Below are 25,640 nucleotides of genomic sequence, written 5' to 3'. Positions count from 1 at the left end.
TGATCATCAAGTTAAGAATCAATTGACCAGGTAGTTTTAACCAGCTCACAGACCAGGGATACCACAGCACTTGGGAAGCATCCCTGGGGAGGAGGGAGGCTGGCTCTATCACATCCATGCACTCATCCAAAGAGATGCTGCGGTCAGAGCAGTTTAGCCACAGCTTTATTTCTGCTCCCTTTCGCATTTTCCAAGGGAAAAAGCTTTTCCAAACCTGAGACTCTGCTTTTAAAGTGCTCCCTAGAAGGATGGAGGGCAGCCCGCTCACGGACAGCCCTGCTCAGTCCAGCGGGGCTTCTGCAATTCTCACAGGTTCAAAGGAGGGGCCGCCAGAACCACAATTCATCCTCCATCCATTTGATAGCAACATCCAAAAAAAAAAAAAAAAAAAAGTGGCAACCCCCAACGTTACATAAAAGCTGTTCGCAAAATGAGTTACAAGAAGCAGAAATCTGCAACAAAGTTAAGCCCGGGAGACCAGTTAAGCACAGAGACAAAAAGTGCTTCCTTGAGAGGGTTGATTGGCAATCTGGCAGCATCTCCATGCTGACCACGGTCACAGGACGAGTTTAAAACACTAAAATTCTCATTATTACAATACATGATGCTGGCACTCTACAGTCTTTCAGCAAAACCCATTCTGAAGCCAAGCACTCTTCCTGATGAGCCCCTGACTAATGTTATTGATGGCTTTTACAGAGCACATTCCCTAGATCCCGGCTGCCCGCAGCACTCCCGGGGAGCCTCGAGAAAATGCAGAGCACAGGGAGAGGGCTCGCTCCGTATCCGCTCTCGCTCCGTACCGGGCAGATCTCCCGCTGCGTGCGAGGAGCTCTTTCATCGGGACAAGTCAATCAGCAAAGATCTCTCCAGACACAGACCTCTCGCTGGGAACAGGGGCGGAAAGCCCCGAACTGCGTGGGATGCATCCACGGCCCAGTTTGGCCACGGACAGGGAATACCCAAGTATCCCACAGGCATAAAATAAAAATAAAATTAAAAAAAAAAATACGGAAAACCCCAGCGATATCTTTTCTAGATCCCAGGCTTTGCTTAAAAAAGCAGCACCTGAGCCTCCCATTAACCACAACGATCGCTTTTTAGGAGCAATTCTGGGTGTCCCTCTGAAGCACAGCGCCCAGCCAGGCCACCAGCCATGTCACCTTCCCCGGCTGCCATGAGGAAGCGGGTGCGTCCCATTACACCCCTGCCAAGGGATCACATCCAGGAGTTGCGGAACAAAAAAGGACTCTGGAAACCCGGCGCCCCGGGAGCGCTTCGGTGAGTTAAGACACTTCTACGGACTGCGTCTTCCTCTCCTTCCACCCCCCGTGGTTAGGAATACGGGGGGTTGGAGGGGCGGGGGGAACAGGAATTGTTACAGGAGGATTTGGGGAGGCTGAGAGTGTTTTATCCGCGCAGGTGACGGACCGCACGGAGGGCGAAGCCGCCGCCACCACCTCGACCCACGGGCGAAGTTCACCCTTTGCTGCAGAGAACCCGGGTGGGTGAAACCGCGGGGCACCGGGAGGGGACCGGGAGGGGACGAGGACCCCCGTGGGGGTGCGGGGGGTGCCCCCTCCGCATCCCGCGCACGTGCGGGCGCCGTCCCGGCGGGTGCGGGGAAAGTTGCGGGGCCCCTCCAGGACCGGGTAAACAGCCCCCTGCCCGGGATCCCAGGAAAACACAGGCGTGCACAGAGACCCCTCCCCGCTCACCTTGGTGTAGAGCTGCACGGTGGACATGGCTGGGGCCGGCAGCGCTAAGCGCGGAGCATGGGGGCGGCGGGCGGGCGGGCGGACGGACCGACAGCCGGACAGACGGACACACGGACGCACCGACCTTTACACCCGCCGCGGCCGGCCGGGGTGCGGGGACGGGAAGGGAAGGGAGCGGCGGCAGGAGGAGGAGGAGGAGGGGGTGGGGGGGAGAGGAAGGAGGAGGCAGCACCGCTCCGCCTCCGCCGCGCCCCGCTCAGGTATGGGGCGGCTCGGCTCGGCTCCTTTCGGTTCGCTTCGCCTCGGATTTTATTATTAATTTATTTATCTTTTTAAAGCCCTTTTTAATAAATATTTTTTTCCTTCCCCGGCGGTCCTCAGCATCCCGCCCGGCTCCGGTCCCCAGACAGGGGTAGGGACCCCCCCGGCACCGTGGGTTGGTGCTGGGTTTGGGGTTTTTCCCCCCCTTTTATTCATCTTCCTTTCTCACAGAAGAAGAGTAACTGAGCCCCAGTGCGATGACCTTCGGTGGTTTGGAGGTCTCCCATCCTCACCATGGGGATCTCCCACATTTTGGGGTGCGAGGAGTGGCGTTACTGGGGTGTCCTTTGCCAGGACACACCTGTTCCCTGGGACGAGAGCGTTGCCCTCATGAACCCGCTGAAAATCCATTCAAGAAACGTGGCAGGTATAGGTTTTTCTCTGCCTTCTCCTGCCTGGAGGTGGGTTTGGGGTCCCACCACCAACGCGGCTCCTGGACACTGCTTGTGTGACACTCTTACACTGAAGGAATTGTTACTTCGGCAGCAACTGCCAAAAATTGATCCCAGCCTGTCAATCCGTGGCCATGCTGCCTCCCTCCATCCCACGGGAGCACCCTGTGCTTCGGTTCGTGCTTATAAGGCACTTTCAGAGCCCGGGAAGGATGATGCAAATGCAGAGTGCTCCTAATTAATCACTATTGCCATTCTTTATCATTCAAGGCATTTTGCATATTAACTAAGCAGGCAGAAAACACCCCCAGCGGATCCTGTTCTCTGTCACAGTTGTTTGCTCCGTCGCTGGGATCCCTCCTCCCGTGGTTTCGGGCTGTGCTGCTCACAGAGCACCCTCAGCCTTTCTTTAAAGCCACTGCTGGTGGCATCTTACCCTCTGCTCCTCACCCCTTGGGGGGTGAAATTCCCCCCTTTGGAGTCTTTTCCCTTTTCCACCTCAGAGCCTGGCAGAGATTGGGTGGGAGGATAGCCGGCATCGCAGATACCTTTCTTTTCCAGCTCTGATGTCTTTGATGAATCCAAATAAATTGCAGGTGGCTCTGGGGGAAGTTTGGGAAGGAGGAAAGAGGGGGAGAAAAAGCTGCACCACGGCTGGAAATTACCCTGGGAAAATTTGACAGTGTAATCTCTGTAAAGCCTCCAAGAGAGCTTTGTCAGGCAAACAAAACTTGTTCCTCTCCTTTCACTAAATCAGCTGTGGAAACAAAACGTGGAGCACCAGTGCAAGCAGAAGCAAAGCTCAGTGAAGCTGGGGTAGCAGTGATAGCCCAGAGGCAAAGCACAGCAGTTCCCATGAAATACCAGCTGGTGCCTTGTGTGATTCTCCATTAATCTAAAATTTTAATTAAAGCCAGAAACTAAACCCACCAAAATGCACACAAAATCCCTGAAGTACATCCTAAATGCTGAGTTGCTGGACGTTGTCTCATCCAGGAGATAGATTATTTTTGTCTGGGAATCAAAACTTGTGTTGATCATATTTAAGAAGCACTGGCTCTTAAATAGCATTTTATGGTATCCCCTCTGGCATTTACACTGAAGGCATTTAGAGGTGAAAATGAACCAAATACTAGGTTTTTTCCCCTCTAAGCAGAGCCAGTGGGTTCCTTGCAAGTACAAGATGCTGGACTTTATTTTAAGGTCCCAGCCTTGTCTCTGTGTTGCAATGACACATGGAGACCCCAGGGACAGATGGATGGACGGACAGATGACAGTACAGGGCAGTGGGGGGCATCAATTCTGACAGCTCCAAATGTCACCAGGACGGAGTTGACTGTTCCTAAAGACAATGCCAGGTCCTGAATTTTTGCAAAGCTGCCCTAAAGACCTCAAATCTGGACTTCCTTCCTCCTGGGCCACACATAAGTCACCATGTGAGAGAGCTGGGTCTGGCAGTGTCACCATACCCTAGGCATTGCTGCACTGGCTGTTTCTGCAACAACTGCTCCTACCTGAGTTAAAGTAATGAAAACTTATTCCAGGTGTTAAAGCAATGAATAATTAACAAGGAGGGATTTTCCTGCAAACAAAATTGATTCTGTCCAAAGCCCTGCAGCCCAGCCCCCGGAGCAGGGACCAAGCCAATACCATGCCATGGGGTACTAGGAACCACTCCACAGCTCAACGTCTCTGCATGACCAAAAACATCACCATGGAGAGCCCTGGGGTCAGGACAAAAGCCCTTGTGAGCAGATGGGTGAGTGTAGAAAAGTCTGACAGCCTTGGCAAGGGCTGTAGGTTCAGGCCTTGGAGTGGGTCTGGGATGATGGATCAGGGACAGGCAAATCACCCACGCTGCTCTTCCTCTGTCAGTGTCGAAACTTTAATTAGAAAATACAGGGAAGAATATTTTGCAAGGCTCTAGTACCTGCATAAATGAAGAGGCTGTAACTGCCAGGTTTTTAAATGCCAGTGGTTTTGTCTCTGTGTGGCTCAGAGCCCTGGTGGAGGGAGAGCTCACCCAGCCGTGGTCCAGGCTGCTTCCCTCACCAGCGCTGTCCCTGCGCTCTCGGTTTAATAGATGGTTTGGCTTTGGGATTGCTCACTCAGGCAGGAAATACCACACTCATGAGCAGTAGCTAACGCTCCTGAGGTTCCTGGGACCTGCAAGCCACAATTCCAGATCCGTTTTTACTCAGTTATTGCCTGGTGATCTGTAAGTCACAAATGTAACGTGAGCGCTGGCCCGAGGGAGGCAAAGGCACCACCATGCTTTGAAGCACGTGCTACTCAGTGCCCTATTTGCCCAGTTTACTGCAGGGATATCAAAAGAACTGAAAGAAGAGGGAAATCCATAGAATCGAGGAGACTCTTCAGGAGACTCTTCAGTCTTGGCAGAGAATACCATTCTTGCTGCATCTGACTGTTAGGGGCTGCGAGAAGGTGCCTCTCAAGGCATCTGCTGACCCACCCAGCCTCACCTGCTCTTCTGGACCAACCTGAATTCTACAAAGCACTTGGCAGCAAAGGATTCAGCCCCAGCAGCATGTTCATCCACCACCAGTTTTCTCTCAGAAGAGCTTAGTTGCCCGTTATCCCATGGGAATTCACTCCTGCTGAAGGCAAACTTCTTCCAGTCTGATCTTTTAATTTTGTGCAGACCTCATGTTCGCTGCAGAGGAATTTTGCCTCCAGGAGCAGGAGCTCAGACACTCTATAAATGTTTGATAGCTCTGACCACCTCTTCTGAGTTATTATTTTATTAAAAAAAGAAACTTATTACTGTTCTGGATGGTTCAAATTCACCAAGCTCAACAATGTGATATTTTTTTTCTCTCTCATATTGCATATGTACCCAACAAATGTCACAGCCTTTAATAACACGCTTTAATTAATCCTGGAATTCTGAATGTGCTATTATCTCCATTTTTCAAAGAGAGGTCACAGTAGTAAAGAAAAATCTACATTGCTTGCACAGGGCCACTCCTGGAGTCTGTGGCAGACCAGGAAATTAATCTCTTAATCATTCTGCCAATTTGACCCAGCAGAGAGAGGACAGACCTATGACTACCTCAGCTCTCTGGGCTGATGAAACTATTTCCATTATCTGGGATGACCTTTCCTACCAGCAAAACGGGAGGAGCAGCTCTGAAATCCCCTGTATGGTTTTGGAAATGGTTGTTGAAAAGCACCGTGAAGGGGCTCAACATCCCAACTAACAACTGACCTCTCCCAGTCTGCAACCTTTCCCTTCCTTGGAGGTTTCCCTTCTCAGTATCTGTAAGACACAAACCCTGTCTGGATTCAAGGAATAAGACATGAAGAGGCTTTGCTCTGTTCTGTCTGGTCACCTGCCTGGATGGTAACAGCCAGTGGACTTGTCCCTCTTCCATCTGCTGACTCAGGATGCTCCTCTCTGAGATGTTTTGTCTGTAAGCAAGGATAAAATCCCACCACACTCCTTTTCCCCTCAGCAGGGCCAGGTTCTTCCACCATTTACACCCAGAATTAGCTGGGTTGTTCAAGGATCACTGATACTGTTTCAGATTAATACATCTCTACCTGGCCTTTTTCTCTGCAGAAAAAAAAAAAAAAAAATTTGTGAACTCAGTTTCTGCCTTAAACCAAGATGAGACGACTTCACAGGCTGCTTATTCGTGATTTGTTCTGAGATGTCTGGGAGCTGGGGCTCCTGGGCTCTGATCCGAGCCATTTATCAGCTCCTCTGTGCATCCATTCATGCTCCCACAAAACAAAAACACAAAAGTCCTGGTATTTGCCAACTGGGAAACAAACATTGAAAAGGAAGGTAGGGAGGACAAAAAGGGTAGAGAAAGTGGTTAGAGATGGATGGAAGAAGAAAAGGGTGGAGAAGCAGGGGCTGGAGCAAAGAGAGGAGAAGACGAAAAGCTGAAGGAGAGAGAAACAGCTGCAGATAAGCAGCAGCAAAGACAAAAGGGGAAAAATGAAAGAAATAATATGAAACATTTCCAGATGCCACAAAGTCTACGAGCAAGAAAGGATATGAGGTTTTAAATGGATTCTTCACCTCCCTCCTCTGCAAAGGACTGAGGGAAATCTAATTGAATACACAGGAAGGAGCTGGTTGAGGGCAATGGCATGGGGAGAAGATGGATTGCTCCCACCCATCCTCCTCGTGTCACCCCCTGCTCCTCTGCACACAGGGCAATCTGGCCTTTGACATGGGCAGCTGAGAAGGCAGAGAGGAGGTGTCCCTGCTCTCCACTGCCAAAACCCTCCCAACCCTCCCCTGCTGACATCCAGTCATTTCTTTTGTTGCTCCATCCTAAAATGTTGTTGGTGCTCTGGCCCCCCATTCCATGTGTTCAGACTATGGTGTTGGTGACAATCCAAGGAACCCAAAGAGGCAGACTTGCCACGAAAGTGATAGAAAATAACAAGAAAATAATAACTTCAGCCCTGCACAATTAATTCTGCACAAGCAGAGGACTCACAGACTAGCTTTGGGCTCTGGTATTCCACAGATCATTCAACAGCCATCAGAGTTTATGGAAAAGAATATCAGCTCTTTACTGTCCATCCCACAGTAAAAGAGATTCATAGTTTTATATTTAACAACTAAAACTGAGTCACCAAGTACGTTCTATCTAGATATAAAAAAAAAAAAGATTCTGCAACTATTTTCAGTTTGAAAGGCATTTTAATAAAAGTTTGCTGAAAGTCTTCCACAAATTTTCTTTGTGCGGATTTTAAAGAATGCCTGTGTGTCTTAAGTGTCATAATAATACACTATTACACTGCAGAGAACATACAGTATTCTTGAATTAAAACGTCAAACGCTTCGAATTGGATCGGTCGTTTTCTCAAAAAAAATCCACAGGGGAGAAATAAACTTTAAAATAACTGCATTTCTTAAAAATTCCAATTAAATGCTTTGAGTATTACAGTGGAGAGACTTCTGCTAACTCTAGTCAGGTATAAACACTCTTGGAAAATGTTTTTAAAGGCAACTGAGTGAGCTAAAATATCACAGTGAGTGATGCCCCCTATGAGTCAGACATCAAGGCTTTTCTCATAGGGTGGGTTTTTAGAATGGAGTCCCGGGGTGCTGACAGAATGAACTGCACCCTTTTTTCATACTCCCTCTGTTCTTCCAGACCTGCCTCATATTCCCGTTTCCTCTCCTTTTCCTCCTCCTCACGGAGGTGCTGTCGGTAGGAAATCTGACTCGTGAGCTGATCCCGGTACTCGTTGGCTTTCTGTACTTTTCTGAAAATGCCAGATGGACAGGTCATTTAAGAAGTGTGGGTAAAAAGAATAAACGTTATTACTAGTATTATTATTATTGTTATTGTCGTTGTTACATCTGTTAGCGTTCGAGTTTAGCCTAAAGAGCCATTCAAAACTCGTTTTAGCTGTTAAGAATAACTACCACTATTAACCAAATGCCACGCGCTGACCTTACGTTCTTCGGATAATTAATCGCGTTCTGTTGTATCTCATAAAGCAGACTGAAAAACTGGTGCTTGACGAGTACAAGAGCAAGGACAACTCCTTGCAACCAGTGTTGGGTCTCAGCCCTCTCCTGGTTCAGGCTCAGTGCTGAGCAGCCTGACCCCCCTCCCCACTCCTCTGCTGAGGAGAACAAGTCCCTGCCTGCGGGGCCGGCGGGGCCCAGGCTCCTGCTGCACTGATGTTCCTGGAAATGGCTGTCACAAGGAATCACTCCTCCATCCCTCCTCAGGACTCATGTATTGCTTTCACTACCTCTGGAGAAGCAGCGGAAGTCTTACATGATCAGGCCTTCTGGAGCAGGAGTCACACAGACACTTACAATGCCAACAGTCTAGTCAGGACTTGTGCAGGAACTCAACAAGAGCTGAGGTACAAACCCTTCCTGACACTGCTGAATGCCATCTTGGCCAAGTGGAGCATATCCCAGCTGGAGCCCAGCGTGTTTTCCTTCAGAAGGGTGACACTTCTGCCACAGCCAGGAGATTGCTCCCAACAAAGCCATCAGAGAGCACAACAGAAGCTTGGGAAGGAGCTGCTCAGTTACAGTCCCACAGACAAAGGGGGAGAAGCAGGAGTACGAAAGGGGAATTAATTGAGATAAGGCCCTTTGCCCAAGGCTTTGCATGACACCCAGAGGAATATTTCAGCTACTGCGTGTAAGGATGCCCTCATCCAGAGGAACTGTAAGGCACGGAGAGCCCCGTGCAGCTGGGTTACATGCCCTAGTCTGGTATTTTAGTGGCTGATTATATATGATTGTTTTAGGGATGTGTGTGGGTGGAGTTTAGCAATAAGCCTGAACACACTAGTTCTCTTGGGTAAGGAACAAACAAACCTTGCATTAACCCTCCTCCCCAAACCTCTGGTACTTGTAACAACAGCTCAGAGTATGAGGGTATGTATTTGATAAGCATAATTGATGTAAGTCACATGATGATCCAAAAAGACCAAAACAAGGATATGTACCATTATTTGCATGTTGAGATCAGAATTAGTGGTTCAATACCAACTGCAATATTACAGGTCTGGTACGAAGCAGTTTGGAGCTGATAAGCTGCATGGTGGGAGAGACCCTCTGAACAGAAGAAAGCCCACCCAGTGCTCTTAGAGTTATCAAAAAATAAGAATTAGCTTACTCAGAAGTTCAAAAGAGTGATCTGCAACGAAAGGAACCCATGGCACAGAAGAAAAATACCTTGCACGTTTTAGTTCTTCCAAACGTTTGTATTCTCTGAACGTTTCAGCTAATAACTTTCTCTCTTCAGCAACTTCTAATTGCTTCTCTGCCTTTTTCTGCACTGAAAAACAAAACCCAAAATACTTTTAGAAGATAACAGCTCTGCTAAGCTTGAAGGGACAGTGAGACAGCATTCAGGCCAAGTAGCCTAAAGAGCAAGCCTGAGTTTTGTTGCTTCCAAAGAGGGCACAAACAACAGCAAGTGTATTCTCAGCTTATTTGTGTTTCATCTGAAAGTTTTCACATTCAGAACGTCACAATAATATAATTAATAATAATGACTGCTCGCTCATGCAATCCTTACTTCACCAGGCTTTGCTCTGGTGAGAACAGTGGGAAATCAGCGTAAGGAATGCCAGTGGGAGTGAAGTTTGGGAGGCAGGTTTGGGGACGGTCACACTGTTGTCCACTCAACCATACAGCCCATGCACGCTGGGCCAGGTGCTGGACAGACATGTTCAGGTTTGGGGCACAGGCAGCAACCTGTGTTACCACTTACACTTCTCCTTCATCTGCTCTTGTCTTGTATTCACGACATCTCTCAGCAGCTGAAATCGAGCTTCCCTCTCTAGTTTCATTTTCTCAGCCCTCTTGGCCCAAACCTGATCATTCTCTTCCTTGAAAAGCTTCTCATCTATTTCTTCTTGCTCTTTGTCCTTCTCCAGCTGTTCAGCCAGGTGTGCCAGGTAAGTAAGTTGGTCCTTAAGCAGCTCTTGCTGCAAACACACAGATATTTGCAGATCTGAGTAAATTAGTTCAAAAATGCCCTTCAAAGCCTGAAGAGAAGTGGAGGTTCTCCAACAGCCAGTGTTGGAGCTGGGAGCCTAGAGCTCCATTCCAAAGCCCACCATGGGAAAGAGCTGGTCAGAATCTTTTTCCTGGCCAGACAACAGCATATGAGCAGAACAAATACAGAGTGATCCCTTCCCCCATAGCAGCTCTGCTGCCTACAACAGAAGACATTGGACAGATTTTCCACAGCTGACCAGGCTACTTCACCATCACCTGCATTAGAAGCCGTGGGATCCAATAAAAATAATAAATATCACCTCCTCTAATTCTGCACCAAGGTCTAACACTGAGTTTATACAACATGGCTAACCATGGTTTCCAAGCACCTTGAGCAGAGCAATGGATGCAAGTCCCTGCTCTGTCTTAAAGTTATGTTGAGACCCATTTGCACCCTGAAGTTGGACAATCTAGTTGTTTAAAATTTAAGAAGTGACAGACATATCCATCATTTCGTGGCACCTCTGAAAAATCTAACATGAAGGTTTGCGTATATAGATATAGATATAAAATATTTAAAACAGTCTCTTAGTATTAATTAATTAGAATAAGTTAAATATTTGCTTTCTTCTGCAGTTAAAAACATTTACTAAATCAGGTCCATGAAACAAAAAATATTCTTCCAACCTCCATTACGTCCATGCAGCATAAGGATGCAAAGCCTCAGGTCATTTATACACAATGAAATCAGCATGGAGGGACAAAATTCCAGGATTTCCTGGGAGCCCTGCTTCTTTTGTCCAGCCTGGTAGCCTTGCTGATTGCAAAGCATGCTTTAAAGTGCTTGGTGTGGTTTTAACAGATAATACTTCTGCAGAGCTGCAGAGCACTGGCAGGAGGAGAGGCAACAGGCTGTGCAACAAAAGAATCAGCTTGTCCAGGGAAAAGGGCTTGTGTCTCTTCTCAGTTACTCTGTGCAGTTCACAGGGCCTCAAAACTAGTCCAGATGAGGTACTGCCCCACAGCTTCACAATGAAAACCCTTACTTTCTTTTTCGTTTTCTCCTCAGCGTCCCTCTGGGGGTCCTGAAAATCTTGCTCCAAGATCATCTTCTCCTCGGCAAGTTGGCTTTCTTTTTCTTCATTCAGACGATCCCTCCTGTCCTTTGCTGCTCTGAGCAACGTCTCCCTGCATTCCTTCTGTTTGTGTCGTTTCTGCCTCTCAAGCTCTTCTTTCTCTTGCCTGACCAGGTTCTTCTCTTCTTCCTACAAGGGCAGAAATAGCCAGCTTGTAAAATCACTGCAAAACTTCAGACTAAGTGATGGCTATAGAGTTAGTTTCACCAAAGCATTGAAGTGCAAAGCCCTTCTTGCTGACAATACAGAACTAGTGTCATCCACTAGGTGTTAGAGCATGAGCATTTTAGCATATCATTCATCAGAATTTAGGATTTTTCTCTGTAATTATCACATGTGCTTCAACACAAAAACACCTGTGTGCCTGATGTTTTCCAAACGTTTCAGGCAGACAGACAGAGTCACCTCTTTAGGGAAATCAGTATCATTGCAGCACGTGTGATCTACATCCAAGTCCTCACATACAGCCACAAGCACTAACAAATAACAGGGCCATGTGTCCCTCCTGTTTCTGTGCATGTTGTCTGTCCTGTGTCTGCACTGGCTGCATCTCTACTGGACATAAGGTTGCACCAAGTCAGTAATTGGATCCTTATGTTCTGATGGGCAGTTAGTGGATTTCCATGGCTTGAAATCATTCAAGTTTATATTGAAAAGAACAGAAAAACGTACAGTAAAACTGAGTTCATAAGAAAGAAACAATGAAAAATAGCAAATGACTAATCAAGATCAAACAGGTACGTGTATATTCAAGGTTATTTAGTCCCCAACGAAATTCCAGAGTAGCATCATTAAGTAATTTATAAGCATGTTTTCTGGACTTCTTGCATTTGAATAAGTCTACAAGCACAACTGCACTTAAACATAGTTATAAAATAGTATTGAAGCATCATTAGCTTATTTACAGCTCTCAGAAATCATGCTTCGGCTATCTTGAAGGCACATAGTTTTTTGTTAACCTGCCTTTAAATTAAATGTCTCTTTTGTAATGTGAATAAGTCTTCTAAAATGCATCAGCAGGCTTGTCACAAACAGCATGGCTAATTTTCCCCATAAGGAAGCAGAAGCTGCACTCCCTAAGGAACATCCCTTTTTATGCTGGACATAAAGCACCCACAGATTCTTGCAGCGTTTCAGAGCCTAAGCTGACTCTGTATCTGCCCAAACTGTCATATTCACTTTCAGAAGCTGGTAAAACAGCTTTGAAACTCAATACATATAATTTGAGCAACAGAATAAGTAATCCAAAAAGCTTTGAACAGTAAAGGTGGAAAGCAAGTGGAAACAGTCAGCAGTCTGCTGTGCAAGTCGGCACATGTCTTGGGCTGACTTCTGATGTCAGTGAAGTTGTATGAGAGCAGCCAAGGATGGGATCCATGAAAGTTTACACACTGGGGTAACATAACATCGCAAATATACACAGAAATGGTTGCCAAGCACCCACCTGCAAGCCAGGACCGAAGTGCTGTGGCAGAAACTCAGGAAACTACAGACAGGATAACATGAATTCCACCACTTTCTCAAGAAATCACAATTCTTTAAGGGAGAGGAAGGACAGAGGAGGAGGAGGAAGGTAGCTAATGTAGGTAATGTAGCCAAGGCAAAAATGGCTGTCTCTGTTTTCTCATCCTCTCTGAGATATCCTGATGTACACATATGGTCTATCATGGTGAAGCTGCGAGTTTTGCTTCACTAAATAATCTATTTTGATTGAAAAAACCCAGGAGAAACCTTTATACACAGAGACACTTAGCTGTTCACAGTGTGTCCTTCACCCAGATGAAACCCCTGATCACTAGGGGCTACCAGCTCTGCACTAAGGAACTTGTAATGAGGCCATCTGCCACATCCCTCTTCTGCTGAGAGAGGACTACATCTCATTTTCCATATAGAAACTCTCCTTTGAAGAAAGCTTTTTTTTTTCCCAGAAAATAAACCACTTCACCAGAAATGTATCTCCTTGACAGAGCCCAGGGCAGCTGTCTTCAGGGGAGGTTAGAGAGTCTTCTATTCTAATAGCATTTTTCTGAAAAGGCCAATTAAGTAGCAGCATTCTTTGCCTGGGAGGTTTGGCAGTGCCTTAGAAGTTGTTACAGGGAAATAACTCTGTTCTGCATGTTTTTAAATAAGCCAAACACAACAGTCTAGCTTGGAATAAGGCCTCTATCATTTCACAGATGGGATTGTCAGAGCTTTAGATTCATTATTGTCTTCATTTCTAAAAAACAGTGAAATATATATATATTGCCAACATCAGCTTCCAGTGTCTAACAAAAGTATCCTGAGTTAACATTCAATCTCTACACGTAAATAGCTGCAAAATGAAGACTGAGTCTGAGCTAAACAGTCTCCCATAACTCGAAGTCAACACAGAATACTGAACTATCAAGCCCCACTAAAGCCACTACAGCAAAACTTACAGGGAGGTATGAGCTAAAGAGACAGTAGTGGCCAAACAGCTGGGTCAAAGTAGCCAAATGACTCCCATGATTGTGAAACCCAACAGTGGCCAGGTCTAATAGGTGAGAGAGCTTAGGTGCTGCTTGCTAATTTTTAAAAACAATAAAATAAATAAAAAAAGGAAATGGATTCTGAAATTCAGCCAGCTGGAGCATAAGCAGGTGGGATTCTTCACATAAATGTTTCTCCTTGTGTGTGTATCTGGGTCCTGAGTGCACCAACAGGCTCTGCAGCCTCCCTGCAAGGCCCTGGGTGCCTGTGCCCTTGGCCAGCCCCAATCAGACCAGGATCAGCACTGGGAGGGGGCATGTGAGAAAGGGCTGAGGAGCTGCAGCTGGGCTCAGTCTCTTGCCTTTGGTGCCTACGTGAGCCGTGCTGCAGGTGCACCTCTGCCTGAGGTCAATCCTCATCCACACCCGCTGACTTGACTTGCTGGCTTCGTCTTGGACTCCATCACTACAGACCTGCCAAGCAGTTTGGACTGCTGGATTACTCCAGTTACTGTCAGCAGACCTGCTCTGTTCCGTTCCTTCAGGTGCTGTGGGATTCCTGCACAGGAGGACAGACTACTTGCCTGCCTGGCTGTCACCTTCAGCTCCTGGCTCACCTTCCCCTCTGTGCTGCTTCCTTCCACTGCACTTACTATGATGATTAAACATATGTATCGTAGTCTGAGATCTGCTGTTACACATACCAGCTGGGAAACAAGATTCTCCAGCCATCCTGCAGGAAACTGGAAATCAGAAAACTGCAAAGCTTAAAAATGTTTCCATTTCCCACAACGACTCTGAGAGGCTTTGAAGGCCAAAATCCTTTACAATGCCAGGTTTGAAAAGATGTATTTCCCTCTGTAAACAGGAATGCCTTTGACACAGCTCTGGAAAAGAGGCTTAGCATAATAGGACAGGCTCAGATACTAATGGAATCAGTGAAGATACAAATAAGGTATGGATTAGTCTAAATGTCTAGTAAGCCTATCATTAGGAGGGCCTTATACACAACCCTGAATACAGAATGATATGGAAATTACCAGCCATTCAGCCTCCTCTTTCTTCAGCTGCTCCTCCTCCTCTTTGCGGGCACTGAGCTGGGCCACCTGGGCATCGAGCACACTCAGCATCTCCTGAATCCGCCACGACGCTTTCTGCTTCTCCAGCTCCTCTTGGTGATCCTTAGCCAACAGTTCCTTTTCACAGATCTCCTCCAGCCTCCGCTCCTCCATCTTCTCTTCCTTTTTCAGCTCCTCCTTCAGAGCCTGCTGGGCCAGCTGGCTGTCACTGGATTCCTTCTTGTTCCTCCTCACGCACAGCGTGCGGAACTCGTCGCAGCGGTTTCTGAAAGGCAACACGAAAAGTTTTTCAAAAAAAAGTCTCAAAACAATAAGCAAGCCTGGAGGTGTGTGATGGACGGAGGCTCTCGGCTCATAACTGCTCAAAGGACTACAACTCAGAATGCCCAGTTCTGCACCTGGTCTGACACTGACTGCTTGTGAGGCCTAAGGAACCACAGGGACCCTGGCTTGATGGAGATTTTGACATTAAGGAGTTGAAGAATTTGCATTTGTAAAAAAAACCTCCCTCAACTTCCTCAAAAGTGGAAGTGGAGTGGCAGGCACCGATTTTTCCACTCCCATGACCAGTGACAGGACCTGAAGAAGTGGCTGGAGTTGTGTCAAGGCAGGTTTAGGTTGGATCTCAGGAAAGTTCTTCCCCCAGAGGGTGGTTGGGCACTGAACGACTCCCCAGGGCAGTGGGCACAGCACCAAGGCTGCCAGAGCTCCAGGAGGGTTTGGATTATACTCTCAGGGACAGGGCGGGATTGTTGGGATGTCCTGGGCAGGGCCAGGAGCTGGACTGATAATACTTGTGGGTCCTTTCCAGCTTGGGATATTCTATGATTCTAAACACACAATATATACATACACCATGTATACAGTGTGTATTATGTATGTAGCTGGAACATGTGTTGTGGGAGGTTTCTGTGTATATATCTTTTTTTTTTACATATAAAACACACACACATTACGCTTATTCAAACATGTGGGTAGCTCTTTTATTCAAATGAAGACTTAGAATAGGTTTATAAGTCACCTGAAAGCTCATTCATATTCAGAAAATACTGTGAGTATGGAAATGTAGGTTACATGGCTGAACAGGAACCACTAGAAATTTATTAATTTTTTAAGTGAAGTTCTGTGGGATAATTCAGACAAGTTGCAATAAAAGCCTGGAGAAGCTAGAAAGTCAACAAGTAATACAGTTTTCAATTTTCAATTACCCTCTGCAACTGAGTTGCATATAAAGAGGTAATTTATCTTCAGTTGAAGATTGAACTAATTGCAGATTCTGCTTTTATTTTCGCAAACAAAGCACTATTGAGATCAACACATGCTATCAAACATTATTTAATTTGAGCAATCTGCAAGCATTTTAATTCTGTTCTACAACCGAGATATAGATTTTGATAAAGTCAGAATGTGAAACTGGCAGACAATGGTGAAGACTCACAAGTGTGAAGGGTATATAAGCTCTTAGGATGTGTGATAGACACACATGAATGCTCTGAAGTAAAAAGATGTCTCACAACTTCATGCTGAATGAAACCATCTTCTACAGATTATTGCAAAGCTATTTAGGAATTCATGGCAGACATCTTAAAGATATCATTGTCTGAATCTTGAAGCCCTGCATGGCAGCAGTAGTTACCTGCACAGTGTGAAATACTATTATACTATACAACATTTAGTGACAATCCTGTGTAGTAAAAATATTAAATCTTCATCAGGCAATGACCTCATGCTATTGCCAATCTCCATATTAGCATATTTATTTAATTTTCGTGGAACAAAATCTGAATTAATCCATTGCCTAAGAAGCAGAGGTCTCACCACATTTTCTCCCTGTTGGCATTCACCATTTGCTGCCTCACATTTCAGCTGTAACTTTCTGGGGCCAAAGACATTTCTCTCTTCATCTGTAAAGCACCCAATGCCATGGAGCCTGTGCTGAAAGGTGAAAGGCACTATGCACAAACAATAAAAGGGAGAGCAATGCTGTGAAAGTAAAATTGCCATTTTGCTCAATATCCATAAGTTATTTCTAACCACTTCACTGCTCTTCACTGAGAAGAAACTACAGTAATCTGTCAAGTCCCCTTTTATCAACACCAGGTCTCTCTAAGAAAAAACCTGCCACATTTTGCACTTTTCTCCCCCAGTCCTAGGACACGCCACAACCTCTAACCAAATGTTGGGCTCTTCCCCTAGACCTGGGCTTTTATCCTCTAAAAACTGTTCCTTGAATGAGGAACTATCCTTAGCTCAGCTTCAGAAGAGGAGGATGAGTGAGTACCATAATGAAGGAGCAGAGGTTGGAATTGGATCCCACACTGTTCAACATCTGTGTCGGTGACATGGACGGTGGGATCGATGCACCCTCAGCAAGTTTGGCAATGACACCGAGCTGTGTGGTGCAGTCCCACACTGGAGGGAAGGGATGGGGCATCCAGAGGGACCTGGACATGATGGAACAGGGGGTGATCCCAGCTATCAACACAGGCTGGGTGGAGAGCAGCCCTGGGGAGAAGGACTTGGGGGTATTGGTGGGGGAGAGGCTGGACATGGCCCAGCCCAGAACCCCCCATGCCCTGGGCTGATCCCACAGCGTGGGCAGCAGGAGAGGGGGTTTCTGCCCCTCTGCCCCTTCAGGTGAGACCCCCCTGCAGAGCTGCCTCCAGCCCTGGGGAACAACAGCACAGGGACGTGGAGCTGCTGGAGAGAGTCCAGAGGAGGCCACGGAGATGCTCTGAGGGCTGGAGCCCCTCTGCTCTGGAGCCAGGCTGGGAGAGCTGGGGGGGTTCAGCTGGAGAAGAGAAGGATCCAGGGAGAGCTGAGAGTCCCTTCCAGGGCCTAAAGGGGCTCCAGGAGAGCTGGAGAGGGACTGGGGACAAGGGATGGAGGGACAGGACAAGGGGAATGGCCTTCCACTGCCAGAGGGCAAGATTAGATGGGATATTGGGAAGGAATTGCTGTCTGTGAGGGTGGTGAGGCCCTGGCACAGGTTTCCCAGAGCAGCTGTGGCTGCCCCTGGATCCCTGGAAAGTGTCCAAGGCCAGGTTGGAGAGGTCAACAAACGTACTACAGCATTGCTGGTTTTCATATGTTTTACCACTGGAAACTATCTTCCATCTCCTGGGCAGGAGTTAGTGGTCATTAAAGTCTACAGGACTAATTAGTATTCATGAGAAACACATTTCTCAAATGTTGTGAGGGACACATGCCATTATTAAGATTTGAAATCTTACACCATTAGTAAAAACTGTATTACCTTAACATAATGGGCTCAAAAGTTCTCTCAGCAGTGAAGGATGAAAGAATTAGTTATTATTTTCTGTGATTATAAAATAATCTGATATTAATTGAATCTCAGAGGGGAGGAGAAGTTAATTATTTACGTTCAGCATTGCTAGAATTTTAATATAAAATAACCCCATCATTGCTTGATTTCATCAAAATAATTCCTTCAAAGCAGCTTTTACAGCAACTTATAAACATCTGCTCCCCCAGATGGCTGGTTTTCCTCCTCACTTTGCTATCCTAAGCTTCTTAACATTAAAACTGTGTCTGTATGTGGCTACTTCCCAAAGACAGAACCCCCCCACCACCAGTTATTTATTCGTTTTATGGCTGCAGTATGAAGTTCCTGGGATAACAACATTCCCATATGGATGCTTCTGATGTTACCACAAGAAAGAGGATGTGATACGTGTTTTATGCAAATTTTAAGCTGTTGCAACTTTCTTTAAAGTTACCAATGATGAACAAGCCCTCAGGCTAGGACTGGCTGGATATCTTCTCATACAAGGCGTAGCCCTCCATGAAAATGAATTCCAGCAGGACTCTGGTGGTCCAAGGATTGTCCCCTCTGTCACCTCATGGCAAAGGACTCCTCCTGGCTAACATCACTACTGAGAAGCTGCTAAACCTGTACCCTCAGGCCACAGCTCCAAACCAGCCTACAGGGCTGCTAAAATTGCTACCTTTTAGGATTTTGGAATAACATTGGAGTCAAGGTGCCCCTACACCTCAGGTTTGAGGAAGCGCCTTGATTAGAGTTAAAGGAAATACAAACAAGTCTGCATCAGTTTTCAGAAAGACATTCAAACTAGTTGTAAATTCACAGGCAAAGAGGAACAGAAAATCATGTGTATATCCACCTGCTACTGGACTGACTTCCCAGAGCTCCTCTGGGTGTGCCCTAGAGTAATGATCTCCAAACTGGGGCGTGCAGGAAGAGACTGTGTTTTGTACCATTAATAAATAACATTAGAAAGTAAAAAATAGTGTTTATTTCCTCTTTACCCCACCCTGTTTTAATTTCTATTTTTGAATATGTTTTACAGTGTACACGGAATACCAGTACAGTAGTACAAGTATTTAATTTATAGATAAGTAAATAGTGTAGTAGTAGTGCTAGAATTTTTTACAGCTCGGGGTGTTCAGTTAAAGAGGTTTGGAGGCCACTGCCCCAGAACACAAGGTGTGACACAATTACAGATTCCTGTTTGTGGATTTTCAGTAACTGTTGGCCTCCTGAGCAGCAAAGCCTGCTCCCACATCTCTGGCTGGACCAGGATGATTTAGGAGGAAGAATAACAGCTAACAGCCAGGGAAAAACAGATTTGGGGCTACCTAAAGAAAAATACATGCAGATTGAGATATTAGAAGTTACTAATATAATCAGAATCAATCAGAGACTTCCTTTCAGAGAAGAAAAGACTTTAAAATATAAGTAAGAAAATACACATGAGAGATATCTGTCACAGACAAAGTGAACTGTTGTTAGCTGGTGTTTGAGTTCTGCTCTTTCATAGGAACCTTAATTAAAAGTAGAAAGGGACAAAGCTAGAGAAACTAACTGTGGTATATATTCCCATCACATCAGGACAGTTGAAGAGAAGGACTCTGTGACCTGCAGGGTGAAGATTCATTTGCAAAGATACTGCAAGATTGCCACTCAAAACAGCTGTGAAGAGAGATGATTTCACTGCCTCCAAATCCTCTGAAAACCTGCAGCCAGCAGAACACCACCAGTAAACCTCCAGCAATACCTTTTAATGGGATGCTGCTTGGTGTGAATATTGCTTAGACCCAAGAGTAGAATGGGAAAAGTAAAGGGATAATTGTAGGATAAAATAACCCCATGAGACTGAGTGAACCATAGATCAACAGGGTTGTATTGGGAAGACAAAGGACCTGAGATATTAAGACAGGCAGCTGCAGCATGAAAATCCAAGTATGTGACACCAAATGATGCAACCCAGTGGTGGTGGGATTCATTTTGCAATTAAAATACCTAAAATTAGACATCTAAACAGGAATCTACATATGTGCTAAATTCTCACTGATCAATGGGAACTTAATCCCAGTCAGTGCAGGCTAGGGTGCAGTTCAACTGACAGGGCAGGATAAACCTCCTTGAGGGTGACATTAGGTTCCTGTAACTGTTCTGATCTCTGTGAAGATTTAAGTAGAACAGGAATTCAGATTCCCAGGGAATATAAAGATATCAACACTCAGCCATCTACCTTTAGGTGTCTACGTCACATCTCCCTTGGTTGTAAGACAAGTGGCAAGGACAAAATAAATGACACTCCAGCAGCAACCCCTATAAACCATTTTAAAAAGTGAGTTTCAATCCCTTTGTCTGATGGTAGAGAACAAACCAGGAACTGTAAATGGCAAGGGCCAGGTTTTCAAGCCACCATGTGAACTTGGAAGTGCATACGCTGCCTAACACCTCCCCCCAGCCAACAAACCCCACATTTAAAGAGATATTTACCTGTGAAATTAGTTAATTAGAGTTTATGCACAAGTGAAAGCGAGTGTTGACTTTTATCCCCAGCCTCTCCACACTGAGAAGCAGGTGTTGTGGATTTCACAGCACTGTGGGAGACTGGGAAGAGACACTTCAAATGATTACAATTAAATAACATTATTATTTCTTTCATCCCTTCCTCAGAAAACCAGATTTCCAAGAATGGAACAAGACAGATTTCAGATTTCATGCCAAGGCCTCAGAGCCTAATAAGCACCTGCAAGTCTTGCTGCCTTCAGTCAGGAAGACTTGGCACAGAATTTCAGGCTACACTAAAACCTGAACTGCAGCTGCTACTCTTGAAAAGTATGCAATAAACAAAAACACTTGTTTTTTGGACAATCTTTTCAAGGATCTTTGACTCTACTATTAGCGTAGGAAGTGTGATTTAGGCCAAATTAACCTTCCATGCTCCCTGTTCACTCCAACACTATAAAGCTGGAATAGGAATTACAAAAACAGCTGACTTGGCAGGTGAAAGTGCAGGGATGCTCACACGGGACAAGGAGGACACACTAGACTTGCAAGAATTAACTGCTTTAATTTTTTTCTGCCTTGTTGTTTTAATCACATTCGTCTTTCCTTCCTCAATTTATTATTGCCACGTTCTTGTTAAATTGTCCCTTCACATTTACTTTGGGCAAATTCTCTTTCATAAGATATTCTTATGGCAGTACCTGAATTGCTGCTCTCGTTTTTCAGCCACCAGTTGTTGTCTTTCTTGTTCCCTCTTCTCTCTCAGTAATTTTGTTTGTTCCTTCATCTTTGCTTCTTTGTCCTGTGCCTCCATTGCTGCAAGTGTGTCCATCTCAGCCAAGTACCTGATCTCCTCTTCCTCCAGAAGCTCACGAAGCCTGTAATGAAAACATTTAAATAAAGGCTAAATAAATCCTTCTGTTGAGGGATAAAGTTTATTTGTTATTAGCGCAGAAATGGGTACTGGGCTCCTTTCAACAATCCTTGCAAATGCCAAAGAAGGGAACATCAAATTTTAAGTCAAGGATCATTCCAGTTGTGTCCATGGGGGGAATCTTACAGCACACCACGAGTGATTCTGTCCAGGCACAGTTTAAACTCCTTATCTTACAAACCCACTTTGTTGCTTTACAACTTCAGTCCCCCATTAAATAAATTCTTCTCATTTTCAGACAGTCACCAGTTAATAACAATTTGATTTTGTAGTACTGTTATCCTTCAGCACAGAATCATGGAATCTCCTGAGTTGGAAGGGACCCACAAGGATCACCAAGTCCAACCCCTGGCCCTGCACAGGACACCCCACCAATCCCACCCTGTCCCACAGAGTGTTGTCCAAACACACCTTGAGCTCTGTCAACCTTGGGGCTGTGACCACTGCCCTGGGGAGCCTGGTCAGTGCACCACCACGCTCTGAGGGAAGAGCCTTCTCCTGATATCCCTCCCTTTTCTATGCATCTATAATTGTATCTTCTCTCAAACTACCTCTTGTTATTTTAGCATCACTCCATAAACTGCTTCATCCTGAAATATCCTTCATGAGAAAATTATGTCAAACTGGTGATTTTTAAACGTGCCATCATTCACCTCTCTATTAAACCCAGCAGTGAGAAACCCGGGGTTACAGAATCGAGAGATTACCAATCCCAGCCCAAACGCCACAGTGTCTCTGCAGAAAAGGATTTAAGGGTCCCGGCAGACAAGCTGAGCACAAGCCGGCAATGCACCCTTGCGGCAAAGAAAGCCACTGGCACGTTGGGCTGCGAGAGGAGGAGCTCTGCAAGCAGGGAGGGGATCCTTCCTCTCCGTGCTGCTGAGACCAAATCCGGAGCGTGGGTCCAGTCCTGGGCTGCCCAGCACCAGAAACACGCAGCCCGAGGAGAGGGAGCCCAGTGGAGGTACACTGTGGGACAGGAGAATGTCTCCTAAGAAGAGAATCTCTTTCTCTCTCCTGAGAGGGCTGTGACTGTTCAGCCTGGAGAAGAGAAGGTTCAGGGCGATCTTACCCATGTACATAAATACCTGAAGGGAGGGAATGCAGAAAATACAGCTTCTCCTCAGCAGTGCCCAGTGACAGGACATGAGGCAGTGGGCATGAATTAAACATGTGGAATTCCACATGAACACATGAAAACACTTTTTTTTTTTCCTTTTTACTGTGAGGGTGGCCAGATACTTGTCAGGTTGCCCAGAGGTGGTGGAATCTCCACGTGTGAAGATAAGCAAAACCCAAAGGAACACACACTCTTGGACAACCTGCTCTAGGTGACTGTTTGAGCAGGAGGTGGACCAGATAATCTCAGGAGGTTCCATCCAAACTCAGTGTTCTGTGGAATCCGTGTACAATTCCTCTGGGGACACATCAGACCAGGACACCAAACTGATGACCTTCATGGCTCCAAAGTAACTTGACATGAAATAGTAACTGAGAAATTAAACCGTATGATTTTTTCCTACGACCAGTACAGCACGATTTTGTTGTTTACAGGGCAGTAATATGCCTCACCTTTAATACTTCTGAAAGACTTCTGAAGCATTTTAATATTTCAGCTGACTGTGCTGCAAAGTGTTACTTGTAGGACCTAAACATCAACTTGGTAAGATTGCAACAAAATCCTCAGTTAAACCCAAAAAATAGAATTTCTGACTCTCTGTTACCTGGAGAAGCTGTGGATGTCCAAGCAGGTGGGTTGGAACTAGATCATCTTTAAGGTCCCTTCCAACCCAAACCATCCTGGGATTCTATGATTCTGTTCCCCATCCCTGGAAGTGTTTAAGGCCATGTCAGATGGGCTTGGAGCAACCTGGGTTAGTGGAAGGTGTCCCTGCCCATGGCAGGGGGTGGAATGAGATGAGCTTTAAGATCCCTTCCAACTCAAACCATTCTGTGATTATACCAAGGTACTCCTAATTCTCTTTAAAAATCAAGCAGTAAAAGTGCTATACTACTACTTTCACCTTGCATTTGGCAGACAAAGGAGGCTCCAAATGCCACCTAAACAGCACTAGTTACTGCGTTTGAACACCTATCACTGGTGCCTGTCTCCCCGGGCACACCCACGCCCTCTGAGCACACGGTGAAGTTGAAAACAGCAAGGCAGCCGTTGGTATTAGCTACTTGTTTGCTACCTGTCTCTTCTCACATCGATCTCCTCCAGATAGTCCCGCATTTTTGCCCGGGCCTTCTCCTCCGCCGCCCGGTGCAACCATTTGTGCTCCCTGCTCTTCTGCCAGTCACAGACATTTCGGTAGTGCTGGAACACCCGCAACTCACGAGCGTATTCCCGCCGATCCCCCTCCCTCACCCTCTCAGCCAAGATCTCCTCTTCAAGGGCGTTTTTCTTATAAGGCTTGGATATCTGTAAGAGGAAGAAAATGGAGAAAGAGAAAGCGTGGAGACCTTACAGCAACCTTCCAGGATCCAAAGGGGCCTACAGGGGAGCTGGGGAGGGGGACTCTTCAACAGGAACTGTAACGGCAGGACAAGGGGTAACGGATGCAAACTGAAAGAGGGAAAATTTAGGCTAGATACAGTGAAGAAATTCCTGGCTGTGAGGGTGGTGAGGCCCTGGCACAGGTTGCCCAGAGAATCTGTGGCTGCCTCTAGGTGTGTGTCCAATGCCAGGTTGGCCAGGGCTTGGAGCAACCTGGGATAGTGGAATAGGGTGGAACGAGATCAGCTTAAAGGTTCTGTCCAATCCTTAACATTTTATGGCTCTGTGAAATGTCAGTGGTGAAAATGTAACCAGTTATTCTGGGTGGTTTTTCAGTTGAATTCACAGCACTGGGCTCCCCAGGGCCCCCATCCCACGTAGTACTGGGCTCCTCCATGACCCCTCCACAGCACTGGGGTCCCTGCGATTCCCATCCCGCACAACACCAGGCTCTTGGGGACACCCCCCTCCCTCCCAGCACTGGGCTCCCAGGGACCACCACGCACACAGCACTGGGAGCCCCCAGGAGCCCCCACAGCACCAGGCTCCCAGGGACCACCACACACAGCACTGGGATCCCCCAGGAGCCTCCCCCCAGCACCGGGCTCCCCAGGACCCACGCACACAGCACTGGGATCCCCCAGGAGCCCCCCCAGCACCGGGCTCCCCGGGACCCACACACACAGCACTGGGATCCCCCAGGAGCCCCCCCAGCACCGGGCTCCCCGGGACCCACACACACAGCACTGGGATCCCCCAGGAGCCCCCCCAGCACCGGGCTCCCCGGGACCCACACACACAGCACTGGGATCCCCCAGGAGCCCCCCCAGCACCGGGCTCCCAGGGACCCCCATCCTGCACATCAGGGGATCCCCCAGGAGCCCCCACAGCACCAGGCTCCCAGGGACCACCACACACATAGCACTGGGATCCCCCAGGAGCCCCGGGACCCCCATCCTGCACATCAGGGCTCCCTGGGACCCTACACTGCACTAGGATCCCGAGGACACCCCCACACAACACTGGGCTCCCGGGGACCACCACACACACAGCACTGGGCTCTCTGGGACCCCCATCCCACACAGTACTGGGCTCCCCCAGGACACCCCACAGGCAGCACCGGACTCCCCGGGACCCGCATCCCGCACAACATCGGGCTCCCTCGTTCCCCCATACACAGAACCGGGCTCCCGGGGACCCGCTACACCGCAATGGGCTCCTCCGGGACCCTCCCGGCTGCTCTCAAAGGGTCCCACCCCACCCGACACCGGTCTGGGGCTCTCGCTCCAAAGTTCCCGCAGGTCCGCGGAGCAGCCCCGGCGCGGCCCCTCACCACCGCCACGACGTGCGGCATGGGGCCGGTGACATCCCGGCGTCGCGGGAGATCCGACTGGGGCTGGGGCTGGGGAGCGGGCTGGGAATAGGGCTGGGAGCGGGGCTGGGAACAGGGCTGGGAGCGCGGCGGGGCCGGCGCCGCCATGGTGGACGGACGGACGGACGGACAGACGGACGGAGGCGCCGCCACAGCCGTTGCCGAGGGGACGGGCGGGCGGCGGAAGTGGCCTCATGGCGGCGGGGTCTGAGGGGAGGGAGGGGAGTGTCATGGAACCGCGGGGTCACGGAACCGCCGGGGGTGGAAGGGAGCTCAGAGGTCGTCCAGCCCAACCTTTTAACCCCTGCGCTACCGCTGTAACCCCTGAACCACCAAACCGCGTCACCCCTTGTGGGTGCAGGCGCCTCTGGAGCGTCTCCCCAGATGACTCCACCGCCTCCCTGCGCAGCCTGTTCCAATGCATGGCCACCCTAACAGTGAAAAATGTTTTTTTCTATTAGCTACTCAGAATTTCTCCCGTCTCAGGTTGA

The 25,640-nt window shown here is 47.4% G+C and overlaps 2 protein-coding genes across 6 annotated transcripts in view; both read right to left on the bottom strand.

Annotated features, from left to right (window-relative positions):
• The window catches only part of MYO5B (myosin VB), a 144,551-nt gene extending 142,710 nt beyond the window's left edge, over positions 1–1,841 (bottom strand). For all 5 annotated transcript variants that reach the window (XR_004354496.1, XM_032675593.1, XM_032675595.1 and 2 more), the window contains exon 1: positions 1,719–1,841. Coding sequence is in view for 4 of the 5 variants with exons in the window: in XM_032675593.1 (XP_032531484.1) it covers positions 1,719–1,745 (27 nt within the window). In the remaining variant the exon portion in view is untranslated. The remainder of the gene's footprint in view (positions 1–1,718) is intronic.
• A 5,254-nt stretch (positions 1,842–7,095) lies between these two features.
• Positions 7,096–25,324, bottom strand: CFAP53 (cilia and flagella associated protein 53). The gene is made up of 8 exons (XM_032675597.1): positions 25,111–25,324; positions 23,473–23,702; positions 21,045–21,221; positions 14,523–14,826; positions 10,943–11,161; positions 9,667–9,883; positions 9,126–9,228; positions 7,096–7,684 (listed from the first exon to the last, which is right to left on the bottom strand). The coding sequence occupies exons 1-8, from the start codon at positions 25,255–25,257 to the stop codon at positions 7,462–7,464; spliced, it is 1,620 nt and encodes a 539-aa protein (XP_032531488.1). The 5' UTR covers positions 25,258–25,324; the 3' UTR covers positions 7,096–7,461.
• Between the last annotated feature and the right edge of the window lie 316 nt (positions 25,325–25,640).

The sequence above is a fragment of the Chiroxiphia lanceolata genome, chromosome Z, assembly GCF_009829145.1.
Source record: "Chiroxiphia lanceolata isolate bChiLan1 chromosome Z, bChiLan1.pri, whole genome shotgun sequence".
Classification (NCBI taxonomy): Eukaryota; Metazoa; Chordata; class Aves; order Passeriformes; family Pipridae; genus Chiroxiphia; species Chiroxiphia lanceolata.
The sequence above is the reverse complement of the archived record's forward strand: the minus strand, read 5'-3'. Positions and strand labels throughout refer to the sequence as shown.